We start from the raw sequence: 14,593 nt of genomic DNA, 5'->3' as shown, positions 1-14,593 counted from the left end.
ACAACAGAGTTTGGTCTCCTCTTTTACCCTAGATACATTAACAGGAAGGGCTGTTTTTTTCTTTGATGTCCTGGAACAATATATGTCAAAATTCAGTCATTGTTTCCATATTTGTCAAAATTAGAGCTGTTATTAACATAAAATATGTAACTTTTTCCAGATTTAAAAATAATATAGTTTATAAATTTAATATCCAAATGTTATAAGGGCCTTTCCCCCCAAAAGGTAATTGACTCTACATTAGCACAGCGTCCAATGACCCAAGAATTTTTATTTTGAATAATTGCTGATTTAACAGGGAGAATCATAAATATAAGTTCGTTCTTGTTTATTTTTCCAGCCAACAATCCATGGACAGATTTTTGAAAATATGTCAACCCTATTATTATAAATTAATGAAAAGGATATTCTAAAAATCTTTGAAAGAGTTCAGCTTCAGTGCACATCTGTTTTTTAAAAAATGTGGACCAATGTTTCCAAGTTACATTGTGATATCTGATTTTTATGTGATAAATATTTTGTAATTTTTGTTCTGTAAACTTTCAGGAAAGAAAAATCTGACTATGAACACCATAAAATGCAACAGCTTGCTCAAATAGAAGAACTTAAAAAGGAAGAAGCAAGAAAATTGCAGAAAGAACGTAAAGTTTTTGAGAAGTATGCACAGGCAGCTAGAGCCATTCCAGATAAAAAAGAACGTGATGAAATTCAGGTATGAATGCAATATAAATAAGCAACCTAATTGAGGGAAATGAATAATGGGAAAAACTCCCTATTATCTAAAGATATCAAAAGTAAATATAGATTATTGTTTTTAATCAGTTCATTCTATAAAACATAACCAATGTTCCATATAAAATTGACTTAAATTCAGATGTAAAATTAGATGCGTCTTATATGCACTGTGTAGTTACCCTATCTAATTCTGATAGTGGTGGCAGCTGGATAATTAATTTCAGTAACTTGTGCTATAGTAGTATGCATTATGTAGTGGCTTCTTTTCAGATAGATGTGTGCTTCTACCTAACAATAGAAATTAAAGCATCAGATAAATATGGGGGACATTTTTCCACAAGAAGAGCAAATATGACCATAAGACCAAAGAGATTAATTTATACCATGGTGAACAGAACATTGCATCAAGAGTTGAAGAGATTCCCCCCATTTCTCTGTTCTCACCTTTTCCCTGTAAAACAAGTGGCTTGCTAATGAAAAGAATAGGCAATGTGGCTTGCACCAGATTCAGTTACACTCCTATATATTCTGTTCCAACTGTGAAGGTTTTAGGAGAAAAAATCAATCTATTTATCTATCTATCTATCTCTTTATTTTTAAATATTTTTTAGAAATGACTAAAGGCAGCAAATGTATCTAACACACCTTCCTCCTCCTATTTTCTGTACAACAAAAACCCGGTGAAGTGGGTTGGGCTGAGAGAATGACTGGCCCTAGATTACCTAGGTGGCTTTCATGGTTAAGGCAGGACTTGAACTAACAATCTCCTCCTTTCTAGGCATCTCCTGGTGCCTTCACCACTAGACCAAACTGGCTCATTCAATAAGCTTGGCTGTGAAACCATTGTTATGGGATAATGAACTGTTTCTTCTTAATTTAGTGAAACTGATGGGAGAGGCTTAGTTGGTGTGGATGTGTACCTAAAAGGGTGGCGTGTTTCAAGTTGCCTAGGAAGAGTTGCTGGTAGAGGGGCATTAATAATAACCAATCACATTGGTTTACCAGTTTTCTAGTAAACAGGCAGGCCTGTGTCAACATATAGACTGACCTTCTGTGAGGTAAAGTGAGAACGAGCTTGCCCAGCCTATCCAGAGAGGTCTCATTTCATCCTGGGTCTGTTGCCTTCAGAGCTATTTGGACATCAGTTTACTTGTGTTCCTTTTCCTTGGGCCAAAGGGGGAAATTGGCGCTGAATTTCATCCAGCTCCCACTTAATGATGAAGGCTAGAAAGAAGCAATAGCACTGGTGATGGGTTAGCCATACCTCATGGAGGTATTCCAGAGCACATGGTGCGTTGTCCCGCCCTCAGTAATAAAACAGTACATTTCAGCAAAAAATCATTTTATGTAGATTGAAAGAAACAAGAAACATATTTTTTGGGATGTTAACGAATGGATTCCAGATATGTGTTACCATTTTTGAAATGTTTGTATTCTAAACATGAAAAGATGTGTGTTTCTGTAGACTTTAACAAATTGAATTAATTTTTACATTGATATTACATAGATCTTATTTTTTTCTATTTTTTAAAATTATGTTCAACTTATTTTAATTCCCGTAAAAATCCTTTGTTATGTTTACTGAATAATCACTTATATAGTTTTTTAAAAAAAATATTAGTGAAATATAACAGAATAATGAAGCAGTAGAAAGCTTGACTAGACTGAATCCCTTGTTTGCAAAAGTGGGTGAAAACCTACTAGGCATTAATTAGGGGAGAATCAGTGGCATATCTCTGGTAAATTTATTGTTAGCCCTTTTTTCCCCCCGAGACAGGTCTGTTGGTCCTGAAAAAGATCCTTGAACCCATTTAATACCAGAGAACTGGTATACCCACGAATATTAAGGCAGGTCTATAAATAGTACTTTGTGAAGACAGGATGCAGATAGATACCCTTGCAGAAACCAGTGTCCGGTCTCTTCTGCATCACAAATGAAATGGCAGTACTTGGTGATGGAGCTGAGGAGCTCTACTCACAGCAGCTGGCTAACAGGAAGTTGGCAGATGCCAGTCCCTGGTTGTCTTATCACCAGGGCTTTTTTTCTCATAGAACGCTGAGAACGGAGTTCCGGCACCTTTTTTGGATGGAACCTTGTAGGGTAGGCAAGGCGGGTTGTATGACATGTGTGAGTTCCGGCACCTTTTTCTTTTACAAAAAAAGCACTGCTTATCACTGATACCACAATTGAAGCGTTACAAATTGTTTCTACACCAGCACTTGCTGTGGGAGAAGATGGAGGATAGTTTAGCACCAAACAGCAAAGTCGAAGTTACCACTTTTTAAAGATTGCTTCAGTTGTTGCTTATAGAAGTGATTGTGGCTATTGCACAATTATGCTTTGCAGCTTATTCCCCAGCTGGAGTGCTCTTCAAGTCCAATAGGCCTTGCTGTGAGGCCCTCCTGATATGTCCTTTCTTCAAGTTTACCTCTTCATTCTCACAATCTGTGGAAGGGGGAATCCAATTGTGTGTTAAAAGTGAGGAACGCAGGTTAATTAAAAGTGAGTACAAAAGTATAAAAGCGACTCTTGGGGAAAAGTACATTAGTCGTATCCGAAGTGAATAAATGTAATTCTAATATCCAATATGTGGAAAGATGTCCATCTGTCTGTTTTTTCTTAAGGCTTTGAAGCAACAAATAGCAACATTGCAGGAAGAGGTAAAAAAGAGAGAAACAAAATGGTCAGCAACTCATACTCGTCTGAGGGATCAGATTGAAGCCTTAACGAAGGAGAATACACAACTGCGAGAAGAAATCAAAATTATGGAAAGATTCCGTTTGGAGGCCTGGAAGAGAAAAGAAGCTCCCACAAAGAAAAAGAAAAATAGTAATTCTGGTTACTCAGACAAGCATGACTCCACAGTGAGTTTCTTCTCTTTGGGAAAAAAAAATAGTTTCAAAAAACTAGAGTCAAAGTTTTTGCACTGCTTCAAAAGCAGCTCCCATGGGATCCAATGTTTTGCAAACCTGAGAGGATTTATTTGGAGTTCCACTGCATATACCAAATTGCAGCAGAAACAGCCTTCAGAGCTATTTGACACTGTATTTTCCATTTTCTAAAAACCATATAGCTTCGGCATATTCCCAACTCTGAATTTGAAGAGATAGTCCACTGATACATATACTGTACAGCTTTCTTTCAAGTGAATTTAGAATAAACTTTTACCTAAATGGGTGACAAGTATTTTACATTTCAACACATGGTTTTTCCACATAGCTGTTTCTTTGACAGCATCTGTTTTGCTCTTTGTTCTGAAAACTTTATTGCATTTGGGTGTTTCACTATTCAAGCAACCCTTGATACTCAGTATCAAGCAGTATCTTCAACTGCTTTGAAACTCATCGAATTTGGTACTCATTTGTCTACTGCCTTGTGACTCAACATTATTCCTTATGGGAAACAATTATTTGGTGCTCATCACACTTCCCAGAACCAATTAACAAAGAGTCCTGAGGTACCACTGTATTTGGATAGGATATTTGAGGGACTGCCTCAATAATTTCTGTCTGTCTAGGTGCTCTGGATCCCACTAATTGATTAAATAATGCCACCAATGGGATTCTAGTAGTGTGCCTTCTCTTATACAGTACCCATCCTTTGAAATAGCATTTCCCTGGAGATTTGCAGGCTCTTATCCTATAAGGGTACCACAAGTCTTTAAAAATATGGCTTTGCTTCCAGGATATTTGTTGAGCCCCTAGTGATCTGTATTGTGTTGCATTGCCAGGTATTTGGGAGATTTTTTTTAAAAAATCCAGGCTATACATTTTGTTTTTGTTATAGTATAATATAAACTGCTTTTCAGTGTTCTGTGTAAGCAGCTAGAAATAGATATTTTTGAGATCACCTTGATCTTGGAGAAGTATGCAGAAAGAGCAGAACTGAAGTATAAAAATTGCAACTTTGTAAAATAATTAAAGTTTTTATTATTGTATGTTACTATAACATTCTATTTCTTGATTGTATACTTTTGTGAAGTATACAAACATGAATACTAATATTTACCATATTTTGTTGGTTTGTGAATTTTAAAAAATGATACATAATTTGTTTCTTGAAGAATCTTTAACTTTTGCGATAGTAGACATTTGACGAAGAAATTCTCTCTTTTTTTGTCTAGCATTTGCCAGCAGCATTGCCAAAATCTCACAGTGGGTCTTCAATGAATCAAATAGAAAAGAGCAGTAAAATAAATGTCAAAAGTGATTTGCCATCAGAAGGTAAACTGTTTGATTAAAAATTGGATCTAGTAACCAGAAGTAGCAATTTATTATCCCTTCAGAATTTTGAATGAGTTAGAATGGATTTATGATTGTATGAGTATATGAAACTGCAAGGTGTTTTCTTTCCTGGACTAAAACAATCTTTTTCTTTAATCTATTTGATTTTAAATATGTTCAGCCACATCAATTATCAGTGCTTTACTATGTAATTGATAAGATTTTGTAAGGTTTATATTCATATTTATTAATGAATCTTTTATTTGAAATAGAAAGCTTGTCACCAAAATGTGAACCAGCAAAAGCATATGAGGCTGATTTGGACAAAATGATAACACCTGAAGATTCCTCCAAAACATTTATGGCAGTAAGTTCACTTTTTTTGTTGAAAGTGGGCATGCTAGTATGATACCTAAGACTAACCATAGAATGACCTTTACAACCAAGACAGTTTAATGGTTTAAACAAAATGTATCTTTATGCCCATTATATAGATCTTTTAATCATGATGAAATTTGTAAAAAGTGTTGAGAAATATTAGTTGATACTTAAATTATGTGTAATTATGTATAATTATGTATAACGTACATGTATATTAGATAACCCTAGTTTTTTATTCTTAGAATATGAATAGGCAGAATTTATCTTCTGAACAGCTGAGATGCAAGAAATTCATATTCTGACCTTTGATTTTTATGATATATTCTTTGAAACCCTGTTTTCTTTGGAAATGAGATATCTTTGAAAACAGTTTTCTTGAGGGGCAGTTTCTGTAGTATAAAATGCAGAATTGCCTCAGTCAATCTAAAGAACATTCTCAGTATCGTGAGGTATATCACGAAAAGGAGGCTTCGGGGTTTTCTTTTTAAACTTTTTAAGGGGTTAGGGAGGGGGGAGGAATGTAAGGTCCTGCAGAAAGATGGGGTTTTTTTTGCCGGACCTACTCCAGTCCAGGTTGGTTGATGGTTGCGGCGGTAAGGGGGCTGGGGGGGGTCATGGGGCCCGAGGGGTCGGGGTGGGGAGAGCTATCCCCATGGTAATTGGGAATGGTGACAGATGGATGAACAGAGGGCCATATCGGAATCTGGGATCACGCCCCCACTGTCTTCGAGCAGTGGTGCGCTCCGACCCTCTGGTTTCAACCTGCTTTCCCAGGGGTGGGGGAGGGCAGATACCTGAGCTCAGGCTGATTTATTTGAATGCCAGGTCTGTGGTGAATAAAGCTCCCCTCATCCGGGATCTGATTGAGGAGGAAGGCGCAGACCTCGCATGCATTACGGAAACTTGGTTAGGCCCAGAGGGAGGAGTCCCTCTGATTGAATTATGCCCACCAGGTTTCCGTGTGCTGCACCAGCCTCCGGCTCAGGGTAGGGGCGGTGGGGTGGCAGTTGTCATTAAGGAGGCCCTTTGTCCGTGGGAGGCGGATGTGAGTCTCTCCTCCTGAGGTGGGGCCCTGGAGGTCAGTTGGGCCTGTTGCTTGCGTACCTTTCTCCCAGCTGCGTGGCAACGGCCCTGCCCGGGCTACTCAACGCTCTCTCGGGGTTGGCGGTTGAGTTATGGTTCTGGGGGATTTCAACCTGCCCTCCCTGGGGGGGCGTTGGGGGGCGCCTGAGAGTTCATGGCCTCCATGATGACCATGGACCTGACCCAGATTATTCAGGGTCCAACCCATGAGGGGGGAAACACGCCCAACCTTAGTTTTATCTCCGGGCAGTGGCTTAATGGTCTGGGTGGGGTCTCTCCAACCATTCAACCCCTTTCATGGACAGATCATTATCTCCTGCGGCTGGGCCTCCGTTATGCCACCTCCCGCTGCTGGGAGGCGGAACCGACCAGGTGGTTCCGCCCCAGGCGCCTGATGGATCCGGAAAGGTTTCAGATGGCGTTTGGATTGATCCCTGCCTCCCTTTCCCACAGCCCGGTCGAGACCTTGGTTGACACCTGGCAACGGACTGCTTCTGAAGCTCTCGACCGCGTTGTGCCTTTGTGGCCTCTGACCCGGCGAGGTCCCGGTTGGCCCCTTGGTTTTCCATGGACCTACGGGAGATGAAGCGCCGGAGGAGGGGCCTAGAGAGCATTTGGAGATCCAGTCGGTCCGAATCTGACCGAACACAGTTAAGATCTTTTACCAGATCTTACCCTGTGGCAATGGAGGTGGCGAAGCGTGCCTACTTCGCCACCCTCATTGCGTCCACAGATAATCGCCCGGCCGCCCTGTTTAGGGTGACCCGTTCCCTTTTAAATCAGGGGACAGGGGAGGACCCCTTGTAAGGACGGGCCGAGTTTAGTCAGCATCTGCTGGACAAAATCGCTCAGATACAGACCGGTCTGGACTCCGACTGGGCAGTATCTGATGAGGGGGAAACAATGGGTCTGGCCGACATTATTTGGGAGGAGTTTGACCCTGTGACTCCGGATGAAGTGGACAGGATCATGGGTAGATTAAGTGCCGCCACGTGTTTGTTGGATCCATGTCCCTCCTGGCTGGTTTATGCGGCTCGGGAGGTCACACAAGGCTGGATCCAGGTGTTCTGTACCAGCCTGCTACCGGCCCTGCAGCAACAGCAGGGATAACCCCTTTACAAACGGCAAGAGGCTGGAATAAAGCCTGCCAAATTTATTCACATAAAACAGAGCAAGACAAGACACCAACCATGAAACAGGAGCTATGAAACAGGAACTATCCAAGCGGTTGCCTTCAGCAAATCAGCCCTCCCACACATTCCCCTTAAATACAGTTCAGGGCGTGGCCTCTCTCTGCCTCCTTCTGAGGTGCCCCATTGCCTTCCTCTGTTTACTCCTGATTGACTGCCTCCTGCGTCGGGCGTCCTTGAACAGGGCCAGCTGTGGGTCATCTTCATCCACGCTGTCAGGCTCACACAGCTGGGTCTGCGTCGTGACCAGATGAGAGGGGCCTGGCTGGGGGCTCTCATCAAGCTGTCCAATCCCCTCAGCAAGCTCTTCAACGCCCCCCTCCTCCTCTTCTGAGTCGTCCGACCCAACTGCCGAACCCACAGGCTGACCCTGAATCACAACACCAGGCAGTGATTAATGCTTCTTTGAGTGAGGGGTGCTTCCCTGCCGCTTTGAAGGAGGCGGTGGTGAGGCGCCTCCTCAAGAAACCTGCCTTGGACCCAGCTATTTTGAATAATTTTCGTCCTGTCTCCAACCTTCTGTTTCTTGTGAAGGTTGTTGAGAGCGTGGTGGCACGGCAGCTCCCGCTGGTCCTGGAGGAAACTGAGTATCTGGATCTGTACCAATCGGGTTTCAGGCCTGGGTACAGCACGGAAACGGCATTGGTCGCGCTGGTGGATGATCTCTGGCGGGCCCGGGATAGCGGTTATTCCTCTGTCCTGGTCCTATTAGATCTCTCAGCGGCTTTTGATACCATTGACCATGGTATCCTGCTGCGACGTCTCGGGGGGTTGGGAGTCGGAGGTACCGTTTTACGGTGGTTCTCCTCCTACCTCTCGGGCCGTTCACAGACGGTGTTGGCAGGAGGGCAGAGGTCAACCCCGAGGCCCCTTGATTGTGGGGTGCCCCAGGGGTCGGTCCGCTCTCCCCTCCTGTTCAACATCTATATGAAGTCACTGGGTGAGATCATCCGCGGTTTTGGGGTAAGGTATCATCAATATGCTGATGATACCCAGCTTTTCATCTCTACCCTGAACCAACCCAGTGATGCCCTTGACGTAATGTCCCGTTGCCTGGAAGTGGTACGAATCTGGATGGGGAAGAACAGGCTCCAACTCAACCCAGCCAAGACCAAGTGGCTTTACGTACCGGCATCTCGTGTAGTCCAGGATGTTCCATCTTTGATTATGGGGGGAGAGGTGTTACGTCCCGTTGATAGGGCGCGCAACTTAGGCGTCCTCCTGGATGCATGACTCAGTTTAGAAGATCATATAGGAGTCGTGGCCAGGGGGGCATTTGCCCAGGTTCGCCAGTTGCGCCCCTATCTGGACCGAGATGCTTTACGTATGGTCACTCATGCGCTCGTTACCTCCCATGTTGATTACTGCAATGCTTTCTACATGGGGCTGCCCTTGAAGACCACCCGGAGACTTCAGCTGGTGCAGAATGCGGCCCCGCGGGTTGTGATGGGAGCATCCCGATACTCCCATATTACACCCCTCCTGTGTGAGCTGCATTGGTTACCGGTTGCCCTCCGGGTGAGATTTAAAGTGCTGGTTCTTACCTTTAAAGCCCTACATGGCTTAGGCCGGGATACCTGCAGGACCGTCTGCTCCCAGGAACGACTTCCCATCGCCCTGTGTGCTCACACAGAGAGGGCCTCCTCAGGGTGCCGTCGGCCAGACAATGTCGGCTGGCGACCCCCAGGGGGAGGGCCTTCTCTGTGGGGGCACCTGCCCTGTGGAATCAGCTTCCCCTGGAGCTCCGGATGACCCCAGACCTCCGGTCCTTTCGTCGTGACCTTAAGACATTTCTATTCCAACAGGCCGACCTGGACTGATGATAAGGGGTTTTTTAATATGGTTTTAAGGTTTTATTGGTTGTAGTTGGGGCTATAGATATAATTTTAATTTTAATATTTGTATTTTACTTGTATTTTATTGTTGTTAGCCGCCCTGAGTCCTTTGGGAGATAGGGCGGCATATAAATCCCATTAAATAAATAAATAAATATCTGTACAAAATCCATAGCAATATAGTTTGCCACTTTCAGACGTTACTATTACTTTTGCCATTTTAGAATTTTCCTGCTGATGGAACTGTTGAATCATCCTCAGCAGTAACTTTTGATTCTTCAGACAGTGAAGAAGAAGTTGAGAGAGAAGCCAGTCATCCTGATGGAAAAGTAAGTTCCTCTTTCATTCCCTAAAATAGGATGCGGAGCTAAGAAGTAATGAAGTACAGTGGGAACATTTTCTTGTTCCATATCTGGACCTATGAAGAATATTAAACCTGATCTTGTAGGTCTTTTAGATTTAGTCTGAAAGTGTACTATGTTATCTGGTTTTTGGAATTCAAAATGAGAATGGACATCATAATACAGATGTTTGAACTGGTTCAAAGTGCGGAATGGGACCTTCAGGCTCCTACCCTTGGTCACACCTTCTTTGCCTAGAGCAGACATGTCAAACACAAGGCCCGGGGGCCAGATCCGGCCCGCGAAGTGGTTTCATGCAGCCCGCGAAGCCATCCTGGAAACAGTGAGGGAACGGCCCCCGCTGCTTTGGCCCTGGCCCAGAGACCCTCAGATCTGTCCCACTCCTGCCCAGGCCCCCATAGGCACCCTTGATGCGAACGATGTAGAGCTGGCCACGCCCACCCAGTAGGCCATACACACTCTAGCCACGCCCACCCAGTAGGCCACACCCACCTAGGCCCCTGAGGGCAACCACAATGCTGATGCGGCCCTCAATGAAATTGAGTTTGACACCCCTGGCCTAGAGCCTACTGCCTCCGCCCATTTGCCTGCACCGTTCTTCCTTGGCTGGGCCACCCCCTGCCCATTCTCCCTGGCCAACGGGCTCCTGGCCCTCTGCCTCGCACCCTTCAGCCTGGCCCATTCGCTGAGGCCCCCTTTGTCCCATGCTTTTGGCCTCACGGGACAGTTAGCCGCCAGCCAATCAGATGGCTGGCAGGAAGCAGCCCTGTTGCTCTTGGGGGGGCAGCGTGTGATGGGCAATCGCAGGGGCTGTGTTGTGGGGCAGCAGGTGAATGGCAGAGGCCCGTCAAGCTGGAGTCCAGGCACAGAGGCAACGACAGGTGGGAGGAGTTAAAATGGGAAGCCTCCCACCACTGCCTGTTGCCCTCTCTGCCCAGAGCCTCTGGTAACTTAAAAGAAAAAAAGCCTGGAGAGCACCAGCTTTCTTCTTTTCTTCCACCCTCCCCTCCATTGTCTCTGCTCCTGGATTCTCTCCTCACACTGAACGGGGTGTTGGTCTGCTGCCCCACACCAGGCTTCCCCCCGTCCTTCCTGCCTCGCACCAGGCTCCCCCACACACAATCGGAGAAACTGCGCTGGGCCTGCTATTCGCTTGCTGCCTCACAACACAGGCCCTGCGATCGCCTATTGCATATTGCCCCCTTGAGAGCAACAGGGCTGCTACCTGCCACCCATCTGATTGGCTGGCGGCCAAAAGCCTGGGACAAAGGGGGCCTCGGTGAATGGGTCGGGCCAAAGGGCCTGTGGCGGAGGGCCAGTGGGCCGGGGCAGCCCAGGTGAGGAACGCTACAGGGAAATGGGCAGAGGCGGTAGGCTCGAGGCGAAGGAGATGTGGTCAAGGGTAGGTATTTTTATTTATTTATTTAATTAGTTTTCTATACCGCCCTATTCCCGAAGGACTCAGGGCGGTTTACAGGGCAGCATATAAAAGACAATATAAAAAGATAGTATAAAATTAAAATGAATTAAATTAATTAAAGCCCAACAATTAAAACAATATTAAAAAGCTAAAACCCCTTCAGTCCCGGCCTGATAAATCGAAAAGCCAGGTTTTCAGGTCCTGGCAAAATGAACGCAGATCAGGGGCGGTCCGGAGTTCCACAGGTAAATCATTCCAAAGGGCAGGCGCGCCCACAGAAAATGCCCTCCCTCTGGGGATCACCCGCCGGCACTCCCTAACCGGCGGCACCCTAAGGAGGCCCTCTCTATGGGAGCGCACAGGTAGACCCATTGTACTAGTTTATTTATATGTTCTACTCAGTCTTATTTTTCCAATCTTTAAAGCTATTCCCATGCAATGCCAAGTACATGGGACCTGCTTATATTTGGCCTCACTATAATTTTACAATGAACGATGCAGCACTACATGCTGAATGTGTGCAATTTATCTCATTGTTCTTAAGATTCTGAAATATGTAAGCACTTACCTTTTTTGCTGTATATCCATGACAGAGGTGATATATAAAGTGGGCTACGTTCTACTTGGAAAATATTATGAATCTCTTCATATATTCAGAAATACTGAAAATTTAAAAGGGTTGAAAATGGTGAGCTAAGATGTGATCTGCTCTCCACACAAGTCCTATAACTAGATAAAGAAAACCCAATTAAACAACTGAGTCAAAATCATTATACTTCTGCACTTTATGATTGTAAGCCCCCTTAATCCTGTGGAGTAGGCAGCATCCAAATACTTAGAATAAACCAGTAAATGCAGATTCATAGGTATTTTCCGTTTCAAGAGATGACGTGTGAGTATAATTAAGTGTCTCCTGGTCCACGAATGGTCACAACTGGCAAACCAGCTTTGGGCTGTTCTTGCCATAGCTTCCATTTCTTATTTTAGCAGCTGCTGTGAGTACAGAAGCACTCCCAAATTGCATACTTCAGGGAGGAGACCATCTCATCTGGAAAGATTCTACACAGACAAGAAGCCCATCTTGCCAGGATTCAGTCTCAGCTTCTTGTACCTCACCTCTTTCAGTCTGTCCTATTGCAGTTCTTCAGGTTTTGGTTCAAGATTTCCACTATATCTCCAGTTTGGAGATATGTAGCTGGTTATCATTTGCAAACTGATATGTAGCTGGTTATCATTTGCAAACTGATATCTCAACTCCAAATTTATGGACAAGCTCTCTTAGCAACTTCATGTCACTGAAGAAAATAGAGATTAGAGAGCTTGGGGACACTGACACTGATAAATCCATAGACCAACATTCCCTCCATTAATATCCACTGGAATTGCCCACTTAGGAAGGAGCAGAACCATTGTAAAACAGATGGTCCAAAAGTGTGCCAAAATTGCTTTGAGTGAGGCCAAGAGATCTAGCAAGATAAAGGTACAAACACCACACCCATCCAACGTCCACTGTAGATGATCCACAAAGCCAACCTGTGTTATTTTTGACTCATGGCCTAGGTTGAACCCAGACTGGAGGGTTCAGGATAGTAATACTTTATGTTGCGAGTCCTATCTGTAACTTTGGAGTAAGTGAGATTTAAGATGCTGGTACTTACCTTTAAAGCCCTACATGGCTTAGGACCGGGATACTTGCAGGACCATCTGCTGCCAGGAACGAATTCCCATTGCCCAGTATGCTCACACAGAGAAGACCTCCTCAGGGTACCGTCGGCTAGACAATGTCGGCTGGCGACCCCCAGGGGGAGGGCCTTCTCTGTGGGAGTGCCAGCCCTGTGGAACCAGCTCCCCCATGAGCTTCGGATGGCCCAAGATCTCCAGTCCTTTCGCCGCGGCCTCAAAACACTCCTTTTCCACCAGGCTGACCTGGACTGACAGGGATTTTAATTATGTTTTTAATATTTAACTCTAATTTTTAATTAATTTTAATTTTAATTTATTGTACAGAGGCCTTTAATTTTAATTTTATCTTAACTTCTGTATTTATTATATGTTATTGTTGTTAGCCGCCCTGAGTCCTTCGGGAGATAGGGCGGCATATAAGTCCCAATAATAAATAAATAAATAAATAAGGAAGGAAACCTGATTCTAGTCGGATTAATTTTTTTGGGGAGAAAAATATTTTTTTCCAGTTCTTTGTTTCTAAATGTTGGATTGTTCACCGGTTTAAATATTGTGTAACTTTATAAAAGTTATATATAGTGTTTCATTTAAACTTTCCCAGATTAGAATTATTAGTAATGAAACCTTTTATTTGCTTTCTTTTAGGTTGAAAAAGTTTTAAAAAATGGTTGCCATCTTATTATCTTCCCTAATGGCACAAGGAAAGAAGTAAGCTGCGATGGAAAGACTACAACTGTAACTTTTTTTAATGGGGATGTAAAACAAGTCCTGGAAGATCAGAGAGTCGTATGTATCGATCAAATGGCAGTCTTACATAATCAGAACTATGCATTAGCATTAACATTAAAACTTTTCTCAACAGATATACTATTATGCAGATGCAAAAACTACACATACCACCTATCCTACAGGTTTAGAGGTTCTCCATTTCTCAAATGGACAGATAGGTAAGCTGAGGAGTGCTTGCATGCAGTTATTGAGAATTCATTTTTTTTTGTACATACAGCGTAAGAAAAATCTGATGTGTAATATATTATTGCAGAAAAGCATTTTCCAGATGGAAAAAAAGAAATTATATTCCCTGATCAAACCATTAAGAATGTATTCACAGATGGGCGAGAAGTAAATATTTTTCCTGATGGCACCATTGTCCACATGCAACAGTAAGGTTTTTACCCTGATAAAATATAATTTTAGGGAAAGTTTGATCTAAATGTAATTGCAAGCGTATGGGGGGGATCATTAAGTCTGGCTTTGAGAGCAACCCAGGATAAGTGCTGGGTGGGGAAAATAATCTATCAAATTCTACTGGTAGTCTTTCAGATGACCATTTGTTTTGAGGCTCAGTCCATCTGACCATATTAAAGAGTAAAAGAGGGTGAGAAAGAGTTATGGACCAGAATAATTATAAGATTATAATTATAATTGTAAGATTCTCCAGAATTACTATTTATTCTAAATTTAGAGTGCTCCCAAATATTTTTGACAACTCTTGTATTACCGTATTAACTGTACTTTCTTGGACTGGTGGTAGTTGAGACGTAAACAGTTGAAAAAATTAGGTTGATTCTAGTCATTTAGACTTTTCATAATACAAACATAATGTGGCAAAGGGAGAAAGGGAAGAAGCAAAATATATAGCAGGAAGATTATCAATACCAGAAACATAAAATAGTAATT

The 14,593-nt window shown here is 43.4% G+C and overlaps 1 protein-coding gene across 4 annotated transcripts in view; it reads left to right on the top strand.

The window, feature by feature from the left end:
- CPAP (centrosome assembly and centriole elongation protein) overlaps positions 1–14,593 on the top strand; it is a 95,106-nt gene that overhangs the window by 80,025 nt on the left and 488 nt on the right. For 3 of the 4 annotated variants that reach the window (XM_081327914.1, XM_081327915.1, XM_081327913.1), the window contains exons 8-15: positions 547–712; positions 3,361–3,600; positions 4,860–4,959; positions 5,232–5,326; positions 9,673–9,777; positions 13,559–13,699; positions 13,776–13,860; positions 13,956–14,076. In XM_081327914.1, coding sequence (XP_081184040.1) covers positions 547–712; positions 3,361–3,600; positions 4,860–4,959; positions 5,232–5,326; positions 9,673–9,777; positions 13,559–13,699; positions 13,776–13,860; positions 13,956–14,076 — 1,053 coding nt within the window. The remainder of the gene's footprint in view (positions 1–546; positions 713–3,360; positions 3,601–4,859; positions 4,960–5,231; positions 5,327–9,672; positions 9,778–13,558; positions 13,700–13,775; positions 13,861–13,955; positions 14,077–14,593) is intronic. The other variant, XM_081327916.1, reaches the window with a different exon arrangement.

Source organism: Vipera berus (assembly GCF_964194415.1).
Source record: "Vipera berus genome assembly, chromosome: 4".
Classification (NCBI taxonomy): Eukaryota; Metazoa; Chordata; class Lepidosauria; order Squamata; family Viperidae; genus Vipera; species Vipera berus.
The sequence above is the reverse complement of the archived record's forward strand: the minus strand, read 5'-3'. Positions and strand labels throughout refer to the sequence as shown.